This window comes from Rhinopithecus roxellana, chromosome 6 (assembly GCF_007565055.1).
Source record: "Rhinopithecus roxellana isolate Shanxi Qingling chromosome 6, ASM756505v1, whole genome shotgun sequence".
NCBI lineage: Eukaryota > Metazoa > Chordata > Mammalia > Primates > Cercopithecidae > Rhinopithecus > Rhinopithecus roxellana.
The window spans coordinates 112,858,801-112,886,207 of NC_044554.1; the positions used below are offsets into that span (position 1 = coordinate 112,858,801).

Sequence of the window (27,407 nt, forward strand, 5' to 3'; positions counted from 1 at the left end):
TGGATATATTTTGTAATTTATTGAACACTGTACTGAAAGTAAAAAACAGAATGATTTCACAGCATCAACAGCATCATAATGTCAGGAAATTTTCTTTCTTTCTTTCTTTTTTTGAGATGGAGTCTCACTCTGTCCCCCAGGCTGGAGTGCAATGGCACGATCTCGGCTCACTGCAACCTCAGCCTCCCAGGTTCAACCGATTCTTCTGCCTCAGCCTCCCGAGTAGCTGGGATTACAGGCACCGGCCACTACACCCGGCTAATTTTTGTGTTTTTAGTAGAGATGGGGTTTCATCATGTTGGACAGGCTGCTCTCAAACTCCTGACCTCAGGTGATCCACCCGCCTCAGGCCTTACAAAGTGCTGAGATTATAGGCATGAGCCACCACACCTGGGCAAGGTAAAAAAATTTTCAGTCAAACCATCATAAATTGGGGACCATCAGCAGAGGTTTACTAATTTCTTTGGGTATCTCCCATGTGTATAGGAGGAATATATGTTATTAAAACTTCTGTTTGTTTTTCTTTTGTGTTGTGTTATGTGGAATCTCAGCTAAGAATACATAAAGGGTGAAAGAGAAAATTGTTTTTTTCTTCCCATATAATATGGCATGTCACCAAATCAATATGGATATATTTAAATTTGAAAATAATTCTAGGCTGGGTGCAGTGGCTCACACCTGTAATCCCAGCACTTTGAGAGGCCGAGATGGGTGGATCATTTGAGGTCAGGAGTTTGAGACCAGCCTGGCCAACATGGTGAAACCCCACCTCTACTAAAAATACAAAAATTAGCTGGGGATGATGGCAGGTGCCTGTGTTCCCAGCTACTTGGGAGACTGAGGCAGGAGAATCACTTGAACCCTGGAGGCGGAGGTTGCAGTGAGCTGAGATTGCACCATTGCACTCCAGCTTGGGTGAGAGAGCAAGACTCTGTCTCAAAAATAAACAAACAAACAAATAATAATTACGAATTCTACAACATGGCTTTGCTGTAATTAATTGAACCAGAACCTGAATGCTCACCAATAGGGCTGATTAGTTTTTGCCACCACAAACACTGCAATAAACATTTTGTTTTTGTACTGCCATAAGAACTGGTGCTTTTATTCTATAAGACAGAATTCCTATTATTCCTGTCTTCTTCCTGTTTCTCCCTTTTGGAGTGGAAATGTCTGTCCTAGGCCTGTCCCACCATGGAATTTTGGAAGCACATACACTGATTTTGTAGATTCACAGCTGGAGAGGAATTTTGCCTCGTTATGAATCCTACCTTGAGACTACCATATTTTATTTAGGTGATGACTAGATGAGACTTTGGACTTTAAACCTTAAAGTTGATGCTGGAATGAGTTACGACTTTTGGGGCTTTTGGGATGAAATGAATGTATTTTGCATGTGACAACAATATGAATTTTGGGGTGCTAGGGGCAGAATGGTATGGTCTGAGTCTTTGTGTCTCCTCAAAATTTATACGTTGCCATCCTAACCCCCAAGGTGATGGTAGTGGGGGGTAGTTAGATCCTGACAGTGGAGCCCATAGGAATGGGATTAATGTCCTCGGAAGAGAGGCCCCAGAGAACTCTTCTGCCGTGTAATCACAGAGCAAGAAGGCATCAGCTATAAATAAGGAAACAGGTTCTCACCAGACACTGAATGTTCTGGCACCTTAATCTTGAACTTCACAGCCTTCAGAACTGTGAGAAATAAATTTCTGTCTTTATAAGCCACTTAGTCTATGGTATGTTACTATAGCAGCCCAAATGGACTAAGACACATACATACATACGCAAGTGTGTGTGAAAGTGAGAGAAAGATAGTGTAGCAAAATGTTTTGAGTTATGATATTCACGTTCTCATTTTATTATTTCAAAGTTTCGGGAAGCTTGAAATTTTTTCTTTTTTTTCTTTCTGTTTTGTTTTTATTTTGTTTTGTTTTTGAGATGGAGTTTCACTCTTGTTGCTCAGGCTGGAGTGCCATGGTGTGATCTTGGCTCACTGCAACCTCCACCTCCTGGGTTCAAGCGATTCTCCTGCCTCAGCTTCCCTAGTAGCTGGGATTACAGGCACATGCCCCCACGCCCAGCTAATTTTTGTAATTTTAGTAGAGATGGGGTTTCACCATGTTGGTCAGGCTGGTCTCGAACTCCTGACCTCAGGTGATCCACCACCTTGGCCTCCCAAAGTATTCTTCATATTTTTAAATAAGTGGTTGAAAATAATCACAAGTTCCTCATTTGGCTAAAGGTTGCTGGAGGGGGTCATGAATCTGAATGAAACCATTTTAAACTGGACAATACTCAGCTGCATTTATTGCTGAAGTTTTTATTAAAGGATAATCTATAAAGCAGGGCATAATGATAAGGCATGGTATATAATAAAGTGCACAAATCATAAGTGTACAGCTCAAAGAATTTCCACAGGGAGAATGTACCCATGTAACCAGCAGGAAATAGAACCTCTCCTGCCTCCTTTTCTGGTCACCGTTTCCCCCACAGGATAACAAACTGTCCTGATTTCTAATACTTTAGGGTCATTTCCCTGTTATTGAATTAATACAAATGGAATAACATATTAGGTCGTATTTTGTGTCTGGCATCCTCTGATCAAAATGATGTCTGTGCGGTCCATCCATATTGCTGCGCAGGTGTGGCCTCTCCATCCACACTGCTATAACACAGCCTTCCGTGGAGTAAAGACACCTCGGTGGTTTATCCCTGTTGCTACTGATGGGCAGTTTTCAGTTTTTCCGTATTACAAATATGTGATTCTAAATAGTTCCGTATATACCATTTGGTGAATGGATGTATACATTGCTATAGGATATAGATCCGGCTGTGGGATTGCTGGGTTGTAGGATATGCACATGTCTGGTTCTGACAGATGCTGCCAGTTTTCCAAAGTGGTTGTACTGCTTCATGCTACCATGGGAATTCTATTGCCAGTCTTTTCCATTTTAGCCATTCTGGCAGATAAATAGTGCGATTGTACTGTAATTTTGATTTGCATCTCTTTGATTCGTGGGGTTGAGGGCTTTGCCGTATGTTTATATGTCACACATGAAGTGTCTATTGTATTTTTGCTCATTTAAAAAAGTATCTTTTTTTTCTAATAGCTTCCTGGCATGGAGACAGGGGCCTGTCTTTCCTTGATTAACCTGACTTTCTCCCTGGGGGTTCTGGCCTAGCAACTGCTGCTGAAGTTTTCAGTCCCTGTCACCTTCTGGGTGTCACATTTCTGAGGGATTCAGGACACATTTTCACCTGAATCTTTTTTCCCCTAACATTTTCTCTACCTGGCATCAGAGCCTCTTCCATTTTTGTGGCTGGTTCAAATGCCTTTGACCTTGATCCACAGTATTTTCTCCCTTTTACAATTGATTCCGGGGTAGAACTAGCAGGGAAAACATCAAGCACTTGGAATTTAGAGTTTGAGATGTCATATTCTCCATAGTAATGCCATTGCTTGCTTTCTTTTCTTCCTTTTCTTTTCTTTTTCTGAGACAGAGTCTCACTCTGTCCTGCAGGCTGGAGTGCAGTGGTACAATCTGGGCTCACTGCTACCTCCGCCTCCTGGGTTCAAGCGAGTCTCCTGCCTCAGCCTCCCGAGTAGCTGGGATTACAGGTGCATGCCACCACACCCGCTATTTTTTTTTTTTAGTGGAGACGGGGTTTCACTCTGTTAACCAGGATGGTCTCGATCTCCTGACCTCGTGATCAGCTGCCTTGGCCTCCCAAAGTGCTGGGATTATAGACATGAGCTACCGAACCTGGCCTTGTTTTCATTTATATAGGTTTATTTTTCTAGGTGAAGCACACAAATTCTATAAAAGAACTATGGAAACCTCAAATGCTTTTCCTATAAAAAGTGCATTTTTGAAATGATAATACATAATCATTTCAAATACATGAGAAATACAGTATTATGAGAAATACATTAGTTCTGGTGACTCTGGAGACATTGAACCTAAATACTCCACAATTCAATTTCTCTAGCATTTTATGTATATTTGCATAGATTTTACACACACACACACACACACACACACACACACACACACACGAAGGTACCAGCAAGCCCCTACACTAGCCCTAGGCCTTCTGTCCCCAGGCTTCTTGTTATGCCAGATTATCTTGTTTTGGAATCACTGCTCACCTGCCATCCTTGCAGCCAGCTGCATTCTTGCTTAAAAATGACTGCAAAACAATACAAGGGCAGCAGATGGTTGTTGCATACATACATTCAGAGCATATACGGCACTCACTTAGCTATGCCATTACATTATTTTCGTGAGTGACTGAGCTTAACCTTGGAGAAATCTCATAATTCTCAGGGGTAGAATAGGAGGCCTTGACCCAGTCTCATGGTTTCACTCCATTTTTATTCAGATGAGCATTAGTCACTGCTTCATGGGCCTCAAAGAATGTGTTTGCTTCCTCCTGGAAGATCTAGATAAAAGGGACAGTTAGGGGCAAAAATAAGAAAGTTACTATTGTCCTAATACTTGTCATGAATGAGAGGATGGTAGTCTTATGGGACAGTGAAAAGATGGGATAAGATTAAATGAGACAAAAATAAGGTTAGAACGTTAGATACAGACGCAATGTCTTTCTTTGGCTCAAGAGTCAGAACTCAGTCATTTACTGATGAAGGGGCAGTGATGTTCCTATTTGGGATGAGGATAAGAAATGAAAATGAACATGTAAAAGTCATCAGAGGAAGGCATGATTTAGGTGTTGAGAAATACTCTACTAGATAGAAATCTTAGCTATCCTCTTGCCTATGTGGGGGCCAAATGTTAGTGGGGCGACACTACCTATGATAGCCATGGGCCGAGTCAGTGTTTATTTTCTTTCTTATTTTAATTAGTCTTTCAAACCAATTCCAAACTGCAAGCCACCAGTTGGGCCTGCACTTTGCGGGTGTAGCAGGTTTTTGCTGCCTGAGGAGGCTGTTCTTGCCTTCTGGTTATGGCTAGGTCTTCAGGTCCTCAGGTCTTCAGACAGCTCTTCCCAAGTTGGTGATGGCCTCTCAAGGTTGTCACACACAGTCAGCATCAGGGACTGTGGTTCCTGCCAGTCAGCATGGCTGGGGGAAGCTTGTTGATAGTGAGGTCAACCTTGTTCATGGCACCGACGATGGAAGAGACCCAAGAGATTATTTTGGAAATTTTTTTTTTTTTTTTTTTTGAGACGGAGTCTTGCTCTATCCCCCAGGCTGGAGTACAGTGGCGCAGTCTCGGCTCACTGCAAGCTCTGCCTCCCAGGTTCACGCCATTCTCCTGCCTCAGCCTCCCGAGTAGCTGGGATTACAGGTGCCCACCACCACGCCCGGCTAATTTTTTGTGTTTTTAGTAGAAACAGGGTTTCACTATGTTAGCCAGGATGGTCTCGATCTCCTGACCTCATGATCCGCCCGCCTCGGCCTCCCAAAGTGCTGGCATTGCAGGCATGAGCCACCATGCCCAGCCGGAAAATGGTTTCAATTAGTTTAAGAACAAGATCTTATGTAGAACTCCTATATGGACGGACAAAAACTAAAATGCTCTTGCTGACGGTAAGAGTGTTCACTTGAAGCCTATTCTGATCAGAATCTCCACATCTGGACACTAGGGACCCTCAGAAAACAATCTGAAACATACTCTTGGAGTCCAACTTTACTTGTAGAGATGGTTAAACTTGGGTCCTCTTGGATAAGAGAGCCGGCTCACCCAAAGCAGTGCTCCTGGCTCCAATATTTCCACACCTGGCTGCCTAATGTCTGGGTATGGAAGTGCACCAGTGAAGCCCAGGTTGAGCATTGAACTGGGACACCAAGGCAACAAAGGATACCAGGAATGGCAGGGGAGAATGAAATGGGCATTCTCATGGGAAAGCCAACGTGTGAGCGTGGGAAGGAACATTTACTAGACAGAGACTGCGGTTAGGGCGAAAGTGAAGTCTTGAGTCTGGGGAAGATTCAAAATGAAGCAGTTGAGACAGTTGAGGCAGTCAGCGTCAGGGGAGTCTTGTGAGTCTGGATGACTGCTTTTAACGTCTGTGATGTTAGAAGCTCAACCTGTAGAGGAGCCTACAGGTTGTGCTGTCAGGGGTCAGGGTGCCTTAAAGAACTAGGCAGATATCACCCCCTTGCATGTGTGATACACACATGCAGATGACCAACTCCTTAGGATATGATTGGGGTCTTAGCATGAATGGACTCCATGAAACCCACCCCTACTATTGGAAAATGTGGCTAAAGTGTAGATACCACTAATCATTGGCAAGCCATATTATGTATTCTTTTAAAGAAGAGTTTTGCATTGAGGAAAATCACAGCACCTTGAGAACAGAGCAGTATCAACCTCATTAGAAGGAACAGGGTAGCAGAGCTCATTGTGCTTTTGTCAGTTTCTTAGGACACTGTGATGAGATTTTGCTGCATTCAGGCTGTGATGCTTATTGCTGTCCGCAGGAGCATTTGATCCTTACCCCCACGCTGTGTCTCCAAGGCAGGGCGGACACTCTTGTCCAGTTTTGTAAGTGAGAGGAGAGCATTTAGTGGTGGTCACAGAGCTAATCTGTCAGGGTCAGGGCTGGAATCCAGGCCGCAGGGCTGATGCTCTGTCCATGCGTCAGTGCTGACTTCCGGAGGAATCAGCGCCGTGGCTGCAATGCAGAGAGCAGAAGTAGAGAAGTCCTGCAGGGGGGGATTCGAAAACTCAGCTCATAGTTGCACCCTCTCAGTTGAGTGGAGATGACTCATGACATTAGTACGGCAATCCTCTAACCATTCCCTACAGAGCTTGGCCTCTTAAAGAGTAACGTGTGCTTTGGGGTTAAGCTGTGCTCATCTAGAGCTCTTATTGAACCATGATTAATCACTCTTTCCACATTCACAACCTACAGGATCTGAACTTGACCCATTTTTAAAGCCGTTCACCCTGCATGGAGTCCATGCATATTTGCACCGCACCAGCCTGCTGCCTCTCCTCACACCCGTCACTATCATGTCACACCATCCATCAGTTGCCTCCCCCTAGGTGCCAGTCCCCATTCCCTGCCAACATGCTACTTCTTCTTCTTCTTTTGTTTGTTTGATTCTGTTTCTTGTTTTTTTGAGGCAGGGTCTCACTCTGTCTCCCAGGCTAGAGTGCAGTGCAGTGGTGCTGTCACGGCTCACTGCAGTCTCGGCCTCCCCAGGGCTCAGAGGATCCTCCCACCTCAGCCTCTTGAGTGGCTGGGACTACAGGTGCGCGCCACCATGCCTGGCTAATTTTTGTATTTTTTGTAGAGATGGGGTTTCGCCGTGTTGCCCAGGCTGGTCTCAAACTCCTACACTGAAGCGATCTGCCCATCTCAGCCTCCCAAAGTGCTGGGATTATAGGCAGAAACCACCACACCAGGTGCTACTTCCGACCTGAGAAGTGAGTTGAGCAACTGTTGGAAATCTAGCCCAAGGAGACTTGGAGTAAGAGTCCAAAGAGTCAGCTTTCTTCCTCATCTCGGCGGTGTTGCTGGTGTCACACCTTCCGAATAAGTCACGTGCTGAGTTACGATTTGCTGGACACACACGTCTCGGAGAATACAGGTCACTCCAAAGCACTCTGTGGCTTACATTTTTAACTGTGGATTGTGGTTTGAAACTTCAAGGGTGTAAAGATATTTGATTCACTCTGATTTCAACTTTTATTTTAAGTTCTGGGGTACATGTACAGGATGCACAGGTTTGTTACATAGGTAAATGTGTGCCACGGTGCTTTGCTGTACAGATCATCCCATCGTATAGGTATGAAGCCCAGCATCCACTAGCTCTTCTTCCTGATGCTCTCCCTCCTGCCACCCTCCACCCCCCATCCTCCGAGAGGCTCCATTGTGAGTTGTTCCCCCCACGGGTCTGTGTGTTCTTGTTACTCAGAATCGGTGATGTGTCTTGGTAGTACTGTGTCTAGTCTTAGGACAATGCTGTCTTCTGGGCTGTGGAAGGAGAGAAATTTTGCCCAGATTCATGGTCATGTCACGTGGAGCTTTGTCCTCATCAGGACCGTTTCTGTTCACTTTTCCAGGGGCACAGTGTGTGTGTTATATATGCCTGAACCTTGTTCAAGGGAGAAGATGACAAGAATTAATGAGAACACGTCTCTACAGACTGCGTGCGTCTGTTCCTTTGAATCTTTTATCTAAAAAGTTTTCGTGTGTTGATACCAAATATATTAAAGTATATTTTGGCTAAAAAGTGTTTTTGAAGGAAGAGTATGGGAAAGATAATTACTAGAATAGAAAGGGTTCTAGATATAATCACAATATCTATGCTTAGAAGAACCAGAGGCTTTCTGTTCATTGGGGCCCAGGGCCAAATGTCACTTCCTAATGTCTGTAGTCTTTCACAAACCAGCAATTTTTCCAAAGAATAAGAGAACAAATATGAAAATAGGTTATGAGTCTTGCCCCTGAGTGTCATCTGAAGGGGACCGTGTGTCATGGTGGTGAGTATGTGAAATTATGTTATGCCAATCGATTTAGTTTTATGTAAGTTTGAAATTTTCCAAAATAGAAAATTAAAAAAGAAAAAAATCAGAAATGCATTGTTAAAGGGAGCAGAAACAACCTTGAAAAGTTTTTTTTTTTTGTTTTTTGTTTTTGTTTTTTTGAGATAGGGTCCTGCTCCGTTACCCAGACTGGAGTGCAGTGGCGTGATCTTGACTCACCACAGCCTCTGCCTCCCAGGCTCAAATGATCCTCCCACCTCAGCCTGCTGACTAGCTGGGTCTACAGGCACGCACCACCACACCTAGTTAATTTTTGTGCATATATATTTTTTGTAGAGACAGGGTTTCACCACATTGCCCAGGCTAGTTTTGAACTCGTGGGCTCAAGCATTCTGCTGGCCTCCACCTCCCAAAATGTGAGATTACAGGTGTGAGCCACCGCACCCAGCCCATTCTTGAAAAGTTGGAAGCTGTGGTAGGTAGGATAGAGAGGGATGAAAGAAAAATGACACATTGAATTGGGCTCCTGCTCTGAATGGAAATTATGGGGTCCCAGAGAGGAAACGACTGTCAGAGACATGGTTGACAAAAGTTATGTAATAGGCTCTAGGGAAAGAGACAATCAAAGCATTTTGATCCCAGAGTCCCAGGAGGTAGCTTGTCAATTATGGAACCTTAGGAATAGAACATATGGGCAATCTAATAAGGTGTTAACTTTAATAATAATAATAAAAATGCTTCTGGGTCTGGTGGACAGAAATTAGACTCAAGTTGGCACAGCTGAGTTTTTGTTTTTGTTTTTGATGGAGTTTTGCTCTTGTCACCCAGCCTGGAGTGCAATGGCGCCATCTCTGCTCACTGCAACCTCTACCTCCCCGGCTCAAGCGATTCTTCTGCCTCAGCCTCCTGAGTAGCTGGGACTACAGGCGGACACCACCACACCTGGCTAATTTTTGTATTTTCGGTAGACATGGGGTTTCACCATGTTGGCCAGGCTGGTCTCGAACTCCTGATCTCAGGTGATCTGCCCGCCTCAGCCTCCCAAAGTGCTGGGATTACAGGCGTGAGCCACTGCACCCGGCCTACAGCTGAGTTTCAAAGTCCCTCACCGGACCTGCTCATGGTCCTGGGGCCTCTTGATTGAATAGAAGGTTGGGCCCCTTTGGGGAAATTCCCCACAATGTGGCCATACCTGCAAACTACATATCCCCCTTCAAAGGTCTTCAGGGAGACCCCTGACCCCTTACCAGCGTGCAGGGGCAATGCGCACCCCTGCAGGATGTTTAGGCACTGGCTGTGGGGAAGTTCCCTTTCTCCGGGGTCCGGTTCTGACCTCAGCTGCGGCTCAGCAGGAATGTTTCATGCACCCCACAGCGTGGCACTCCACACTCTCTCCACCCTCCTGCCTCAGGGCTTGCTCCACAGCCATGAGGACTGAGGACTTCGCCTGCACCTGCACACAGAAGCCTCCCAGAAGCAAGGTGGTGACGCCTTGGGAGCAAACATCAACCAATGGGGTGCAGGAGCCAGTAGGCGAGTGTTGTGGCCTCTTGCCCTTCAGGGATGGACTTTAGGGGGAGCACACCCGGCTTGTCCACAGTAGACACCAGCTCTCCAGTGTCTTTTTTTCTGAGATGGAGTCTCGTTCTGTCGCCCAGGCTGGAGTGCAGTGATACGATCTTGGCTCACTGCAACCTCCACCTCGCAGGTTCACGCGATCCTCCTGCATCAGTCTCCCAAGTAGCTGAGATTACAGGCACCTGCCACCACACCTGGCTAATTTTTGTGTTTTTAGTAGAGACAGGATTTCACTATATTGGCCAGGCTGGTCCTAAACTCCTGACCTTGTGATCCACCTGCCTCAGCCTCCCAAAGTGCTGGGATTACAAGCATGAGCCACCACACGTGGCCTTCTCCAGTGTCTTTTTATTGCCTCCTCCTTCCTCACACCCACTCTCTCTGCTTCCCTGCTCCTGCTTTCAGAGATCACCTCCCAAATGAACTACTTATACCCAATGTTCTGTCTCATAATTTGCTGGGGGCAGGGTGACCCAAATAAGAAACTGTATCTGCACTAACGTGGCTCTCTGGGGCCTCTGCCTACCACCATGCTCTGCCAGTCAGAGTGGGGATTATGGAGGTCAGGAGATAAAATCTTGGCCCAAGTCCATCCTGCTGTGGGCCCAGTGAGCACACAGACTCAAACCGTGGCTGCCCCTACCCCATTCCTGAATGCTTAGAATAGAGACGCTTAATCAGCTGCAGAATATCCACATCAGCTCCCTCATCTGTGAAGTAAAAATTGGTGTGAAAAAGAAGGGCTAAGTAAAATCCTGTGAAACTGCTCCCTGTAGCACCCCTGTAATCCCAAGGGAATTATGGAGAGTAGAGTGCAAGGGGTCAGTTCCTAAGGTATCACTATTTAAATCATCTGCTTGGCTGGCATAAAAGATGAGTGAATGGGTCTTGGGTAATCAATGTGGATTATGGTGATAGCAGCTGTGGTCCCAGATGCCTTATTTTTGGTGGAGTAAATAAACATAAACCCTGGAACCTGGTATGCCATAATCGAGTTGGCAAAAACAAACAAACACAAAGAACCCACTTAGACCTTCATTTTGTTATGTCATGGTTTTGTCAATTCTTCTGCCCTCTATATTATATCGTCTTGAAGGAACTTGACATCCCAAATAATACCAGATGGTCATTACATTGATAACGTGATTCCAACTGCACCTGCTGAGGAGGAATTAGCAAATACAACAGAAATCCCCAAAAAATATGCCTGCTAGAAGACGAGACATGAGCCCCAAGAGATGTTTCTGGAAGGACATCTAGTAGCATGGGGCATATTAGAATATCCCCTCTAAAGTGAAAGGATACCACCTTGGAGAAAGTGGTACAATGCTTGTCCTGGAACTGGGGCTGCATTTCTCTAGCCCATTTGCCAAGTAACTGTTGCACCAGGCTCCTGTTAACTTGATAGGAACGGCACCAAGTTTAAGAGGCCAAAGATGAGACCCAGAGCCAGCAAATGAGAGTTGGGGTTACTGAGGGGAACTTACATACAGGGTGGCCCATGGTTGCAGGCAGGGAGGAGAACTGCTACTGGCCACGAAAAGCATGCAGTTTACAGGACATTTTCACAACACCCTCTGCGAACCCCCCAATAGCTGAGATGGTCTCAGTTAATTTAGAAGTTTATTTTGCCAGGGTTGAGGACGCCTGCCCGTGACACAGCCTCAGGAGGTCCTGATGACATGTGTCCAAGGTGGCCAGGGCACAGCTTGGTTTTACACATTTTAGGGAGGCGTGAGACATCAATCAATATATGTAAGAAGGACAATGGTTCTGTCCAGAAAAGCAGGGACAACTCGAAGCAGGGAGGGGGCTTCCCGGTCACAGGTAGGTGGGAGACAAGTGGTTGCATTCTTTTGAGTTTCTGATTGACCTCTCCAAAGGAGGCCATCATGCGTCTATCTCGGTGAGCAGAGGGATGACTTTGGATAGAGTAAGAGGCAGGTTTGCCCTGAGCAGTTCCCAGCTTGACTTTTCCCTTTAGCTTAGTGATGTTTGGGTCCCAAGACTTTCCTTTCACACCTCCTTCTAGCAACCTCTACCTGGAAACCTCCATTTAACCCAAAACAAAGGGGCTTGAACCCCTGCATTGCCTTTGTTCTGTGGGACAGTTCAGGTGCTCAGATATTCCTCATAGCCAAGGAATGAATCTCCAGATTGTCCGTACTCACCACTCTGAACACACATTCAGGTGTGTCTGCCGTATGGGGTCATTCTTAGGGTCGGCTTAAGTTACATTATTGCTATCAGGTGCATCTACCCTAAGTAACTAATAAGGCTGCCAGTTTTAAGGGAAAGAGAGAGTAAGAGAGAGGTCTTCAGTAAGTCCGAATTGCAGTGAAAGCAACCTAACTAATCATTGCAAACAGGCGGATCGATCAGAAGCCAGAATCATCAAGGTGGCACGCATGGAAGCATTCAATTATTAAACAGAAATAGCCTGGGAGACTAGGCACTGAGCACATCAGAATGCTAAGCAAATGCCATGGGCAGATGACTCAGGCCCCCCTGCTGCCTGCTCCTATCACCACAGCCTCTCCCTGCACTCACACCCATTGCCTCATGGCGTTTTCACTATTGATCAGTTAATAGAAAAAGTGCAGCCTCTTCACTGCAGGGTCTGTGGCATGTGTTGGCACCCACTGGCAGAGGACCATTGCTGCCTTAAGGCCCCAATTAGGTGTGATTCTGTAACACAGGAATCAATGACCATCTTCCCATGGGACAAAATTTCCAGAAGTAAATCTCTTTGCTGGCTTTGCCTGAAAGAAAAGGTAGGTGGAGGTATGGACCCACAATAGCTCCAGGGGCCTGATTGAATGAGCAGGTAGCCCAAACCCCCTCATTGCCCATCACAGTTCCACCACAGCCACTGCCCCAGTTCCTGCTACGGCACTGTTGGAGCTCCCATATGATCCGTGAAGGAGGAGGAGAAACCTGAGCTTGGCTGATGATTCACTTGGCTCATTATATGGGTGCAAATGCATGACAGCTGTGTTACAGTCATATTCAGGGATGCCCTTGAAAGACTGCAGATAGAAGAACTTTTCCCAATGGTTGAAGCTATTTAAGTAGGGCACCTGGCATATTGTAAGACATATAAGTTCAAATGCTGCCTTGACACCTTTGGGCCTCCAGGGCTCCAAGGTCTAACCCCTGAGGTCCTCTTCTTTCCCCAGATACTCATATCTCCACCCCTCAGTGGGAAAGACTCCTACCCAGGTAGTTCTCCCAGCAGGTGGGTGGGCTGCATCCCACCTGGCCCTCAACATAATGGGTTCCACCTTCCAGCCAACTATTGTAATTATTCAAACAGGCTGTTCACATTCTCCTCCTGGAATGAGCCACCACAATACCCTCCTTATCAACCTGCCCACCCACTGTCACTACAAAGCCTGCTTCCCCCTCCCCCGACCAGGGCACTCTGCTCCCAAGTGCAGCCTCATGTGGCACAGGGACCTCCTCCCTGGGCTGTGAGTCTATGTGACTGAGAAACTGCCATGGATCATGCCTGTCTAGGGCCAGGTGTCACGTGTTCTGCCATCTTATACTGTTTAGGGCAGGGTATCACTTTCTCATCACTGGGGTGAAGAAGAGGCAACCAAAGTACCTAGTAATCCACTGAGTGTGGCCTGATGTGAGGATACATGGATTGCTGGTCTCTGGTCACGGGGCTGGAAAGAAAAGGACTCCACTTCTGGGTCCTCATTGTACCTGGGAACAGGCAAGTGCTGCTGGCTGGAGCAGGTATGATTCCCAAGGGTCCAGACCCCTCAGGAACTGAGGTTCAACGGACACCACCAGGTAACCTGCTAAGGTGAGAGCTGAGGGTGAGGGGAATTTAAAAAGCTTTAATAACACCGGGCGATCCTGGGCGCACTGATCCTCAACATGTGTGGGCATTCTGCTTTTGGTTGTATTCAGCCCCTTAAGGAGATGGTTGTGGGTCTCTCTGGGAAAGGACTAGGGGAATTGTGATGGCGTATACGAGACATGGTATTGCTGGGTCCTTCCCGCTAGGACCTGACCTCCTTTTTAGTCAGTGGGTTCTAGCTGTGGAAATTGGTCTCAGTCTGCAAGGGATTGTGGCTTTTAGGTTTTTCTGATTTGGGTGGTAGAAGTCAAAGCAGCACCCTGGCTGCTGGCCTGCTTATTTTGGCCTTGGGGGTGCCATGCTCTCTTAATCCTCTCCCCATATCTCAGGGGGTCAAGCACCCTTGGCCACAGCTCCTTGGCATTATGGTCACTGTGAGCTTCTAGCTTCTGGTGACCAAGTTCCTCTGCCTGGCCCCTGCCACTTGACACGACATCATCTGCATGGGTATTTGTGAACTCAGGGTGTGTGTGATCCATGGATATATGTGAACTCACGGTGCGTGTGATCCGTGGATATTTGTGAACTCAGGGTGTGTGTGATCTGCCGCTCACCATCATTCCTGGCCTCCGAGGGGATCTACCACTGAGCTTTTCACTAGTTCTTTCTTGAAGGCCTCGGTGAAGGGGGCTTCCTCTGGGCCCCCCAGGAATGTAATCCTCTGAATCTTCCAGCCTTACATAATCTCTCTGTCCCAGAAACCCACTTCCCTCAGCCTTTTATTCCTTCCTCTCCCATCTGCCAAGGCAGCTCGGGATTTCCACAACTAATTACCCATCACTTTCCCCAGGCTGCTGATAGCCACACTGGTGGTGAATGCCAAACCCCATGGTGTCCTTCCTGGTTCCGTGTCCTGAGAGAGTGCCCCTAAATCTACAAGTTCTTTCTTTTTTAGGTGTTTTATTTTTCCACAGGTTATTGGGGTACAGGTGGTATTTGGTTACATGAGTAAGTTCTTTAGTGGTGATTTGTGAGATTTTGGTGCACCCATTACCCAAGCAATATATGCTGCATCCTATTTGTAGTCTTTTGTCCCTTACCCCATCCCACTCTTCCCCCCAAGTCCCCAAAGTCCACTGTATCATTCTTATGCCTTTGCGTCCTGGTAGCTTAGCTCCCACATATTAGTGAGAACGTACAATGTTTGGTTTTCCATTCCTGAGTTAATTCACTTAGAGTAATGGTCTCCAGGCCAGGCACAGTGGCTCATGCCTGCAATCCCAGCACTTTGGGAGGCTGAGGTAGGTGGATCACCTTAGATCAGGAGTTTGAAACCAGCCTGGCCAACATGGTAAAACCCTGTCTCTACTAAAAATACAAAAAATAGCCGGGAGTGGTGGCAGGTGCCTGTAATCCTAGCTATTTGGGAGGCTGAGGCAGAAGAATTGCTTGAACCCGGGAGGCGGAGGGTGCAGTGAGCCGAGATCGTGCCATTGCACTCCAGCCTGGGCAACAGCAGCACAACTCCATCTCACACAAACAAACGAAAAAAGAATAGTCTCCAATCTCATCCAGGTCACTGAGAATGCCATTAATTCATTCCTTTTTATGGGTGAGTAGTATTTTATCATGTATATATACACCACAGTTTCTTTATCTACTCATTGATGTGCATTTGGGTCGGTTCCACGATTTTGCAATTGTGAATCGTGCTGCCATAAGCATGTCCTGAGAGAGTGCTCCCAAATCTACAAGTTCATCCTTATTCAGTTTTATATCTGCTCCAGCAGATGACATTTGTCAATCTCCCTCAAAATCTCGTCCCTGGGGTCCTCCCTTCATTCTTGCTGGAATCTTGTAGACACTCCTTGCAAATCCTTCAGTTATAGACATTTTCTCCCTTATCAGACCTAGCCAGGTAATGCTACCTCTTAACCCTGGTTTTAGTCCTGAAGCCAGGAGAAGGGGAGGGAGCAGAGCCTGAGGGAGTGGCTGTCGCCTCGGGGTGGAGTGGGGTAGAGACACCTGCCACAGCTCCCAGGCTGGAGGAAGAGCTAGAGAAGGGGTGGGAGCAACTTATGCAAGCTCTGGGCTTCAGGGTGTCCTCAAGGACCATCATTCTTTTCTTTGCAAGAAAGAGCTTATGTAAAAATGTATTTCTCTGTATGGCTTTTCCTCAACAGTATAGTCAGCCATTTGAATACTGGGGCCATCCTCCAAAAAGCCAGATGGTTCTAGTAACTGAAGACAGATTTGACCTCACAAAATGCCAAACTCGTTCTCGCTTTCACCCCACTGCCAAAGAGGAGGAAATGCCTATTATAAAAGTAGCTTTCTGAAATGTGCCTGGTAAACTGCAGATGCAGCTTATTGGCCTGGTTAAAAAAGGCAGGGGAAAAAGGGCCTTGGTTAGTCCCCAGCCCTCTCCCCACACATTGCTGTTTTCTTTCACTTTAATTCAGATACCTGAGGAATGCTAGAGGCAAAAGCAAGCCAAGAATAACTGTGGTTTGTGTACCTGGTCTGTGAGTGAAAGATACTTGGCTATTAACAAGAAATGTTACACATCCCACTGTTAGACACTTCCCAAGATGATAATTTAATGTTATGAATATAATGACTCTTTGAAGATTCATGTTTAGCCTCTTACATCATGGGACATTTCTAAGTTGAGACAAATAAGAAAGTAGAGACAAATAATTTCTATTCTAGAATAAGATACTTCAAGTAATCTCATCTCAATAATTTACTCAGTGTAGGCTAGTGAGTAACTTTATCCAATAAATAGGTACAGTCATGTGTCACTTAACAATAGGGGTATGTTCTGAGAAATGCACGGTTAAGCGATTTTGTTGTTGTGCAAACATCATAGAGTGTATTTATACAAATCTATATGGGATAACCTACTATACCTTAGGCTGCATGGGATAGCCTATTGCTCCTATGCCGTGAAGGTGTACAATGTTGGTACAATGTTAGTACAATGTTAGTACAGCATTACAGGTGAGTAATATGTTGTGCTATTAGGACTCATTAGGTGATAGGACTTTTTTTTTTTTTTTTTAGCTCCATCATAATCTTATGGGACCATCATTGTGTATGTGGTCTATTGTTGACTGAAGCGTCATTTTGTGGCACATGCATTTTGATTTTTTCTTCAGAAGATGAACTCTCCTAGGCTATGTATTTTATGTTTATCTAAGCATTTGAACTTGCTGAATACTGCAATAGGTGTTCAGTGTGTTTACAATCGAGACCTCAACCGATCCTTCAGGGGCTTTGAGAAGGAATTGCCTATTGGAACTGTCCCAAATTGAGGCAAGGAAGCTGAGAATCTATATCCCTGCATCAGTCAGTCACTGGTTTCAGGTCACCTGCTGGGATGGGACATTGGCAAGGCTGTTTTATGCAGCAGAGCTCAATTCCCAATGAGGGACGTAGCTATGAGCCATCAACAGCTGATACTCAGAATCTAGGGAAGGAAGAATCTGTGCAGAGGGACAAAATATCTGGACAAAATACCATAGCGTCCACTGCAGTCCCCTCGTTATACTCCCAAGACCACTTGCTTCTCACAGTGAGTTCTTTCCATCCAGGGTTCTGGTTGGTGGGATAAGGCATGACCTTCACTGTTGCAGCTGGTATCAAGTCTGACAGATACTCATCATCTCCCTTCTCTACTACCTGCCTGTGTTTTCCTGCACCTGTGCTAGCATCTCTGTTGACCTTGATGTCAGAATCATCCATGAGGTAAGGCCCTCATCCCTGAGGGATCTGACCCACTGGTTACCGAGGTCTTTTCATGCCATGACTGCCACATCTATGTATTTATATTCTGGAGAATGACATGTCCACACTAATCACTTGGCTTCCAAACACATCTGACATGGTTTGGCTGTGTCTCCACCCAAATCTCACCTTGAATTGTAGCTCCTGTAATCCCCACATGTTGTGGGAGGGACCCAGTGGGAAGTGATTTCATCATGGGGGAGGTTTCTCCTGTGCTGTTCCCATGATAGTGAGTGAGTCTCGGAAGATTTGATGGTTTTATAAGCATCTGGCATTTCCCTGCTGGCACTTCTCTCTCCTGCTGCCTTGTGATGAAGGTTGTGTTTGCTTTCCCTTCTGCTGTGATTATGCATTTCCTGAGGCCTCTCCAAACATGCAGAACTGTGAATCAGTTAAACTTATTTTCTTTATAAATTACCCAGTCTCAGGTATTTCTTCATAGCAGCATGAGAATGGGCTAATGCAACATCCTTCTCTGCTCCCTCCATAGCTGCACCCTGCCACCTCCTCGTGATCAGTTATCCCTGTCAGGTTGATGACTCTTGTCTTTGCCTGCTAGTCTCTTGGCATGAGCAGCCCAAAGTGAACAAGTTACGTTGAACTATTGCTATGGCATCTGATGGGAGCTCTGTCTCTCTAGGAACCAGAACCTCTAGACCCACAGAGCCTAAAGTTGCATAGACAAGAAGGACAACGTTTCCAGGTGGTCACTGATTGTGACAGGAAGCATGACGATGTGCTTCTATTTTGTGGTTTCTAGGCCTGTCCGTATAGTCTACCTTAAGGACAGCACCATAAAATTACACTGATTTATGGTATCACTATCTGTAGAGGGATGGTGTTGCAGAGTAGTGTCCCCTAGTAGTATCTCCCTAGCATACTTGAGAGGCCATCCCCCGACTCCATCAGACTGGCAGTTTCTGGATAAAATAGTTTATTAATTTCCCAGGGTGGCTGTAACAATGTGCCACAAACTGTGGGCTTAAAACAACAGAAATCAATTTTCCAACAGTGTGGAGGCTGCAAATCTGAAATCAAGGTGCAGCAGATAGGGCTATGCTCCCTGAGGGCTCCAGGGAAGGATCCTTCTTTGTCTCTCTGGTTCCTGGTGTTGCTGGCAATCCTCGGTGTTCCTTGGCATGTGGCAGCATCACTCAGCTCTGTCTTCACATGACCTTTGCTCTCTGTGTCTGAATCTTTACATCTCCCTCTCCTTATGAGGTCACTGTCATTGGATTTAGGGTCCACATTAATCCAGTACAATCTTAACTTGATTACATTAGCTAAGACCCTATTTCCAGAGAAGGTCAGATTCACGGATACCAGGGGTGAGGACTTCAACACTTCTTTTTTCTCACTTGGGGAGAAGTGCAGCTCAACTTGCAACAAGTGGTCTGTGAAGGGACCCAAGGCCATGTGCTCATTGCTGTAAAATGGGGTCACTGGTTCACAAGGATGTTGAATGCAATCCTGTATCAGAGGATGGAAACTTACAAAGGTCCTTGGAGAGTGATCTGGCTGAGACCCTGCAGGCAGGAGAGGCAGACCCATCCCTGCCGATGAATAGCTGCCCTTCAAGGTGGCTGGCGATCTCCCTAGGGGATATGCCAATTTTGGGGGTTCAGCATTGGTCTCCATGACTGGCAGATTGGATGTTCGGCAGCAGTAACAAGACCATGCTTGCTGAGAGACACCATGCTGCTTCAGCCATGCCTGGCTTCCCTCTCTGCCACCATGGCTACTCCACTCAACTATTGTGCTGAACTGGGGTGGACAAGTGACAGGCTATCACCGGTGGACTGAGCCATCCTGTCGCCAGTGTTCTATTCTGCAGTGGATGCTCTCTGGAGGGTGTTAAAAGTGATAAAAAAACATCTACACTTTGTCCTTATTCCCTTTGGTTCCTCTACAAGCCTCGTTCACAGACCTCCTTCCTTCCAGTCATTCACCTTCCAGACCTTTAGCCACTGCTCATGAGTCTGTATCCAGTCTTCCTTCAGGCTGTTCCCCTTTCCACACAAAATGGAAGATCAGGTGCAGCACCTAGAGCTCTGCCCCTTGGAAGGGTCTCCCCTGACTGCTGTCTCCCAAGGCCACCCAGAGTAGACATGAGACAGCAGCAGTCTTCTTTCTGACTTGCACCAACACAGCAGGCTGACCCACCTGTGAATCCCCCTCGGCCCTGCTGGTGCCTCATCAGCTGGACATGCAGCCAGGGCTTTGAGCTGAGGGGTAGATGCTTGTACAGTGATGACAGGCAGCAGGGTGTCCTGGGCCACCTCTCGTGGAGCTGGCTTGCACCCTCCAGCTCTGCTCTGCACCACTTGTCTTTCATGCTGTTTTGCTGCTGAGCCCACCCAATCTTGTGGGTGGGTCTGCAAAATTCCACATCTTGATGGTTATATTTTGCTCCAGCATCACTTAATGTCTCATACTCAGATGCTCTATTTCTGCCAGAGCCCTGGCTTACACAAACTGCTTTTCCAACAGTGTAATGTTTCCTGTTGTAGATGGGGTGACTTTCCTACAGAACCCTCGGGCTCTATACTGTGACTCTTTTACTAGTGTTTATAATAAAATTCTCATGGAGTTTTTTCCCATTACAGGTACTCCTAGTAACATAAGCTTTGCAAATCATAAAGCCCAAGCAGTAGGGCTGCTTTCACTGCAGCCAGGACTTCTGCTAGAGCCATTTCCTGCTCTTAGCCCCAACCAAACCTGGCAGCCTTTCCACATCACCAGGATGTGAATCAGAGCAGCTGCCTCTGGCATTCAAAGTGCTGACCAAGCATTAGGTTTCCTTTCCAGTAGGGGGAGGTACCAGATGCAATATGTATATTTTTATAATGAAAGGAATACCCTGTCACACTCCGGGCCACTGAAGCCCTAACATCATCAATGATGTCGTGGGCATCCGATTCTTCAAAGACAAAATTATTTCTCACATTTTGGAGCACATGTATTTTACCCAGGACTCTAACAAACTTGAGACTTCTTTTCTTGCTTGTCTTGTCTTATTAACATCCCACATCAACACGGTGGATCAGTGTGATGTTCTGATGACAGCACTTTTTAAACGCTGTGGTCTCAGGACCCTTTCATATTCTTTAAATTTGAGTACCCCAAAGAGCTTTTGTTTACATGGGTTATATACATTAATATTTACTGGAAAATAAACTGGAGACATTTTCAACATATTTGTGTATTTATTTATTAAACATAAAATAATAAAACCCATTACATGTTTATATAAATGACACCTCATTATGAAAAATAATTATTTTCCAAAAAATGTTTCTGAAAGACATTGTTTAACATTTTTGCAAATCTCTTCAAGACATCTGGAACAAATGTTTCTACGTTCCATCTGTTGGGATATGTTATTTTAGTTTAAGATTGTGAAGAATATCTACTTTCATACAGATATACAGCTGAAAATAGAGTATTTTAATACTCTTTTCAGATAATTATGGGTATTTTTTCTGTGATGCTGTATTAAAACCCAATGAGTGGTAGTACCTTAAGGGTTTGCTATGATGTGGGATCTGAAATTGTATCTCGCATGTTTTGTATGCTGTTAGATTAAAATTCATTGGTATTGGCCAGGCATGGTGGCTTAGGCCTATAATTCCAACACTTTGGGAGGCTGACGGGGGTGGATCACTTGAGGTCCGGAGTTCGAGACCAGCTTGGCCAACATGGTAAAACCCCCATCTCTACTAAAATTACAAAAAAATTAGCTGGGAATCGCTTGAACCCGGAAGACGGAAGTTGCAGTGAGCCAAGATCGTGCCACTGCACTCCAGCCTGGACGACAGAGCCAGACTCTGTCTCAAAAAACAGAAGCAAAAACAACAACAACAAATTGAGCTCCTACTTAAATGAAATAGATTCATACCTTCCCATTATAGGATATCTAAAATAAGTATTTTTCTATATGCCAATGACATTACTTGATTACAAACCATAGGTAACCTCAATAGACAACTGATTCTGCACTCGAATGATTGCTAGATGGCTGCAAACTACATTTTGTAAAGGAAAGGTTTTAGTAGATGTCCCATGATGTGTTTATGTCTATAATTCCTTCTGCCCCCAGTGTAGCACCTCGTTCAGTTATGTGGTTGTATCTTTTGCTAGTATCTTTTGTCACATGGTATATTAGCTTGCTAGGGCTGCCATAAAAAAGTACCACAGACTGAGTGGCTCACACTAGAAATTTATTTGTTCCTAGTTCTGGCAGCTGGAAATCCAATCCTGATATCTTCTAATCTTCCAATTCTGGTGTCTTCTAATATCTCTCTCCTTGCCTTGTAGATGGCCACCTTCTCACTTTATTCTCACAGGGTCTGTCCTGTGCACACACATCCTTAGTATCTCTTTGTATGTCTAAATTTCCTGTTTTCGTAAGAGTATCAGTCAGATTGAATGAGACCCTATCCTATGGCCTCATTTTAACCTAATCATCCCTTTAAAGACCTTATTTCTAAATATAGTCACACTGTGAGGTTCTAAGGGTTAGGACTTCCATATATAAATTTGGCAGGGGGTAAGGGAGGGGGAGGGAGAGACACAATTTAACCCATATCAGGTGACAACCCAGGAAATTATATTTCCCAGTACTGCCATTTCAGAGGTACCATATGGCAGATGGGAGTTTTATACCTTTTCAGATTTTTTCCTTTTCAGTGTTTTCCAAATTAAATTGGGCTATGCTTTAAGATGAAGCTGAAATATTATGATTTTTTATTTGTGTATTTTTAAGAGATAAACCAGACTTTCTGAACAAGGTTTGTCCCCTCTGGAAATGCTCCATTGGATCTCCTCTTTGTGGAAATATTGTATTCAGACCCTAACTTTATGACACTCTATTTTTCACAAATTATCCTCAGTTATCCTTGGCTTTGTTCCTATTAACTGTTCTGCTGCTCACTTAGCTGTCAATACAGACAGCTGTGGCCTGGGGAATCAGTGGGAAATACAATCACCAGCCCACAATGCCTTTCGAGATTTGTATAGAGAGATCCATTGAGGCCTGCCTGTGGGCAACCCAGCTCATCCATTCCTCCAGGTCACAGACCCTGAGACTAGAAGCAGAACTTTTTTCAAATAAGAGGAATCATAGTTTACATCTCATTCGCATTAGTTCCATGGCCTCAAGAAGGTGATACGCCCTAAACAAGCACAAGCTTGCTTCTTGACTGGGGCCATGCACAGCTGCACTGCATGCAGGTAGTCACCGCCAGCTGTTTTTAAGCGGCGTTTGAAACAGCCCTGCCCTGTGGATAATCCTGTATTTAGTGATGTCCCATCTTCGGGGTTCCAGTGGAGGACTTTCTATTTTCTCAATTTTCTCAGTGCATTCGCCTGATACTGGTTTTACTCTGCAAAAAAACAAAATCTTATATCAACACGTTACTAATCTTTAAACAGCTAAAATGTTTCTGACTAAATTTACTTGTAAATGCACAGGATTTCACGACACTCATTTTATATACTTAAAAGCAAAGTTTATTAACACCTTACTTTTTTCCTGCCATTTCTATCACATCATTTTAAAAATTTCAGATTTTTTTTATATTGCTATATCATGTGCCTGTTTATGAAGTGCTTTAAATCATAATTTCTGGTTCGAAGCTTCTGATATTTTCTCAATTTCTGTGGTTGTTTTGTGTGCATGTGTGAGGGGAGAACCTCTTTCTTTTGAGTGAGATGGAGCTCTTATAATAACTTATACTCCAATTTTTCCTTCTCAGGAAGCAAATTTAGTAGGGACCACTGGAGACTACCCAGCTGCCTTATGACTCTGAGCAGAGAAAACATTCTTCAGTCATTCATGTTGGAGCCAGGTGAAGCATTCTCACTCCAACACGACAGCCATCTCTCGGAACAGCAGCAACTGCTATCTTGCTTCTCCTCCTTTAAGGAAAACAACCCTTAACGGAAGCAACTGAGAGCTGGGTAAGAAGAAGGCAATCATGTGCTGAAATCTTCCGGAGAACAAAAGTTAGTGAAACTATCTTAGACCCCTAACTCGGAACTCTTGTAGCAAGAGCAAATACTGACGGAAAGCTGAGAAAGCAGTATCTAGGGCCTCCAGACCACCCCTAGAGGGACGTGTGTGGATGGCTAGGGGAACGTTTTGAGGAAAGTTCATTGGTCAACTTGTTCCACGTGGCGAACCCGTTTCAGGCAAGAGCGGCAGCACCGTGGACAGCGCCAACCCTCCTGCGCCCGGGCGGGGAGAGGCGGCAGCACCGCGGACAGCACCACAAGTGGGGGCACGCACTGGGAGCCTCCGGGCAAGGGGAGAGCAGCAGCACCGCGGACGGCCCCAAAGCCCCGCACTCCGAGCCAGGAGGCGGGGAGAGATGGCCTTATCAGCTGACGGCTTACGTAGGGCTAGATCTCCGCTTGGATAAGGCAGGTCTCGGTGGGCGCGCCAGCATTCGCTCTCCGAAGCCGCAGCCTCAGACGGGGTGGCGGGGGCAACTGGGACAGAAGGCAGGTCCCAGAAAGCAGGTCCCCCCAAAACTGGCTTCCCTAGCACGGAGTTAAAGCTGCAGCCGGCTGCCTAGATAGAAGGGTGGGCAGGGAGGCAACGCGGTGAGAGTGACTGCTCTGACGCACCAGCCCCTCTCCTGCACCCACACGCTGCTGGACGCCCAGCTTCTCCCCGATCTGGGAGATGCTCGGCTCTGGGCGACCAGACAGCCTTTTCCACCAAGGCGAGGATCCCTGGGCTCCTGACGGCTTAGGCGGGCCCTGGTTGCAACACGCAGCCCCTCGCCTCTGCTTCCTTAGCCTCTGAGGGCTCCAGACCTGCCGCGCTTGCAACCACACCATCTCCAACGGATGCTCACTAGCAGGATACTGGGGCCAAATTCACAGGCACTTTCCAGAAACTCCACCACTGGCCAGAGTTTGCAAACATCCGGATTGGCTCTGGGCACAGCGGCCACTTTAAGTCCTCCTGAACACCCCTTCTGCAAGTACCCCAGGCCGGTCTCCTGACCCAGAGATGGATTTACCTGTGAACCTAACCTCCTTTTCCCTTTCCACCCCCTCCCCTTTGGAGACCAACCGCAGCCTCGGCAAAGACGATCTGCGCCCCAGCTCGCCCCTGCTCTCGGTCTTCGGAGTGCTTATTCTCACCTTGCTGGGCTTTCTGGTGGCGGCGACGTTCGCCTGGAACCTGCTGGTGCTGGCGACCATCCTCCGCGTACGCACCTTCCACCGCGTGCCCCACAACCTGGTGGCGTCCATGGCCATCTCGGACGTCCTGGTGGCTGCACTGGTTATGCCACTGAGCCTGGTGCACGAGCTGTCTGGGCGCCGCTGGCAGCTGGGTCGGCGGCTGTGCCAGCTGTGGATCGCGTGCGACGTCCTCTGCTGCACGGCCAGCATCTGGAACGTGACGGCCATAGCCCTGGACCGCTACTGGTCCATCACGCGCCACCTGGAATACACGCTCCGCACCCGCAAGTGCATCTCCAACGTCATGATCGCGCTCACCTGGGCGCTCTCCGCTGTCATCTCTCTGGCCCCGCTGCTTTTTGGCTGGGGAGAGACGTACTCTGAGGGCAGCGAGGAGTGCCAGGTAAGCCGCGAGCCTTCCTACGCAGTGTTCTCCACCGTAGGCGCCTTCTACCTGCCGCTCTGTGTGGTGCTCTTCGTGTACTGGAAGATCTACAAGGCTGCCAAGTTCCGCGTGGGCTCCAGGAAGACCAATAGCGTCTCACCCATATCCGAAGCTGTGGAGGTGGGTATCTCCGCAATCCTTAAAAATATTCGACTTGCATCTGTACAGGCTATGTCCCCAGGCCACCTGCCCCACCCCCCTCACTTGTAGAAAATGGAACTTTTTGTGTTTGGGAGTTGGGGGAGTAAACCGGGAGACTGGAAGAAAGCATCATAGATATACTTTGCTCTGACATGTTCCCTCTCACAGAGCTAATCACATCATTTTCCTTCTCTAATGAGTTATTTGTTAAACATACAGAACACGAGGAGTTCGGACTGCCTCATTCTACAGGGTCCCCTTTGGCCCCCAAATTCTATGGATCTATAACACCCTTTAAAATATCTGGATAAGCTGGTATCTGGGGTACACTGATTCAGTATAGTGGAAAAAACCAGCAGCTTCCTGCACTTAGAATGGGGGTGTTCCAGGAGGAGGGGAGGCAGGGATGGGAGCACAGTTTGATAAGAAGACTGCCATGTGTCAGGCGATGCAGGTTAGCCCTTCATCCTAGTCTATTCTTTTTCTTTGCAAATTACAGCAACCGATTTATTAAAAATATGGTATCACCTAGGTTACTGTCATTCTGTGGTATCCTCCCGTCCTGATGTAAGACTGAAGACGTTGCCTGCATTGGTCCCAGAGCCTGCATTTGTTATCTGCTTCCACTCTCTCGGGGTGCTACTTTCTGGGTCTATCCCCCACAGCCCTATTAGGTTGTAGGTGTGACTGAAGACTACTTGTCTTCCTTCCTGAACATGAGAAAAGCTGCAGAAGGAAATTAAAAATCCAGGAAAGAGAATTCCCCAGCTCTCTATGAGAGATATTTATTGCATGACAACCACTTTAGCAACAGCGAGGAGCTTTTCTCATCTCCTCCCACTCCTGTTTTTTTGTTGACTGTTAATAATCTGGCCCTATGACTCATGATTCTGAAGACTGCTCCCCTTCATTACCAAGGAAGATTCCTTGAATCTAATTCACACATTTAGGTTAGAGCAGAAGTCTACACAGTCCCCATTTTCTGTTGTTGGCTCTGAAACAAGCATATGGAGTGCATGCTACGGGCTTAGTGCAAGAAGTAAGATAATGATAGAGATGTTGTCTTTGCCCATGAAGAGTTTGGTCTAGGGAGGGAAATAGACACTCACCCTGAGCTCTGTATGTGCTTTCTAGAGTCAGTAGCTAATTCTAACCATCCCCAGTCAGTCAAACTTAGAGGGACCAGAGGTGTAGCTGAGGGAAAGGGCATCATCTTAGAGGAAAGAAGAAAATGAGGGGTTAGAGGCTGCCTGTTCTTTTACCTATAGCAGCGCTTCTCAGCGAAGGGTGATATTGCCCCCCAGGAAACATTTAGGCTGTCTGGAGGCATTTCGGATGATGAAGACTTGAGGATGGGGTGCTAATGGCATGTAGTGTAGAGAGGTCAGGAATACTGCTAAATACTGTACAATGCACAGGACAGCACCTCAACAGAGAATTGTTCAGAACAAAATGTCAATCGTACTGAATTTGGGAAACTCTGAACTATTCGATTTCTAAGCTGAACAAAGAGTGCTGATTGGTAAGAACACTGAGGCTTCCATCAAACTACCTGAAGCTATGTTCCATGCTATGAGCGTCCACTCAAATTCCAGGCCAGGAACAAGGAGACTGGTCACCTCCAAGGGCCCTCCTTTTATGAATCCTCCTCTCCCCTGATGTTTATTCAAGCAAATATGATTTACAGTCAACCCCAAACACAGCTTTAGAAGGAGAAAGTTAATTACAATTCCATCCCAAGACTTGTCGTAAAAGGATGAAGGGCACTCTCATTTCTCTGCTTTGGTGATAGCAGAAGCAAAGCATTATAACATCTTTGTGCTTTTTATATAGATACACACACACATATGTGTGTATGTATATGTGTGTATATATATGTGTATGTGTGCGTGTGTGTGTGTGTGTGTATTCTCTCCTCTCTCTATCTCTCCCAGATCAGTTTTGAAAATGGGTCCCTTGACTTAGCAAAAGGACTCTA

General features: G+C 46.3%; 1 protein-coding gene and 1 long non-coding RNA gene across 2 annotated transcripts in view; one reads left to right on the forward strand and one right to left on the reverse strand.

The window, feature by feature from the left end:
- Positions 1-27,407, forward strand: part of HTR5A (5-hydroxytryptamine receptor 5A) — an 86,978-nt gene that overhangs the window by 47,769 nt on the left and 11,802 nt on the right. Inside the window, exons 4-6 of the mRNA XM_010368151.2 lie at positions 17,454-17,607; positions 23,403-23,607; positions 23,839-25,408. Of these exons, the coding sequence (XP_010366453.1) occupies positions 24,668-25,408 (741 nt within the window). The 5' untranslated portion in view covers positions 17,454-17,607; positions 23,403-23,607; positions 23,839-24,667. The remainder of the gene's footprint in view (positions 1-17,453; positions 17,608-23,402; positions 23,608-23,838; positions 25,409-27,407) is intronic.
- On the reverse strand, positions 20,833-25,325 carry LOC104666142. Its single transcript, XR_748514.2, has 2 exons — positions 24,802-25,325; positions 20,833-23,030 (listed from the first exon to the last, which is right to left on the reverse strand). It is a non-coding gene; the product is annotated as an uncharacterized LOC104666142 (long non-coding RNA).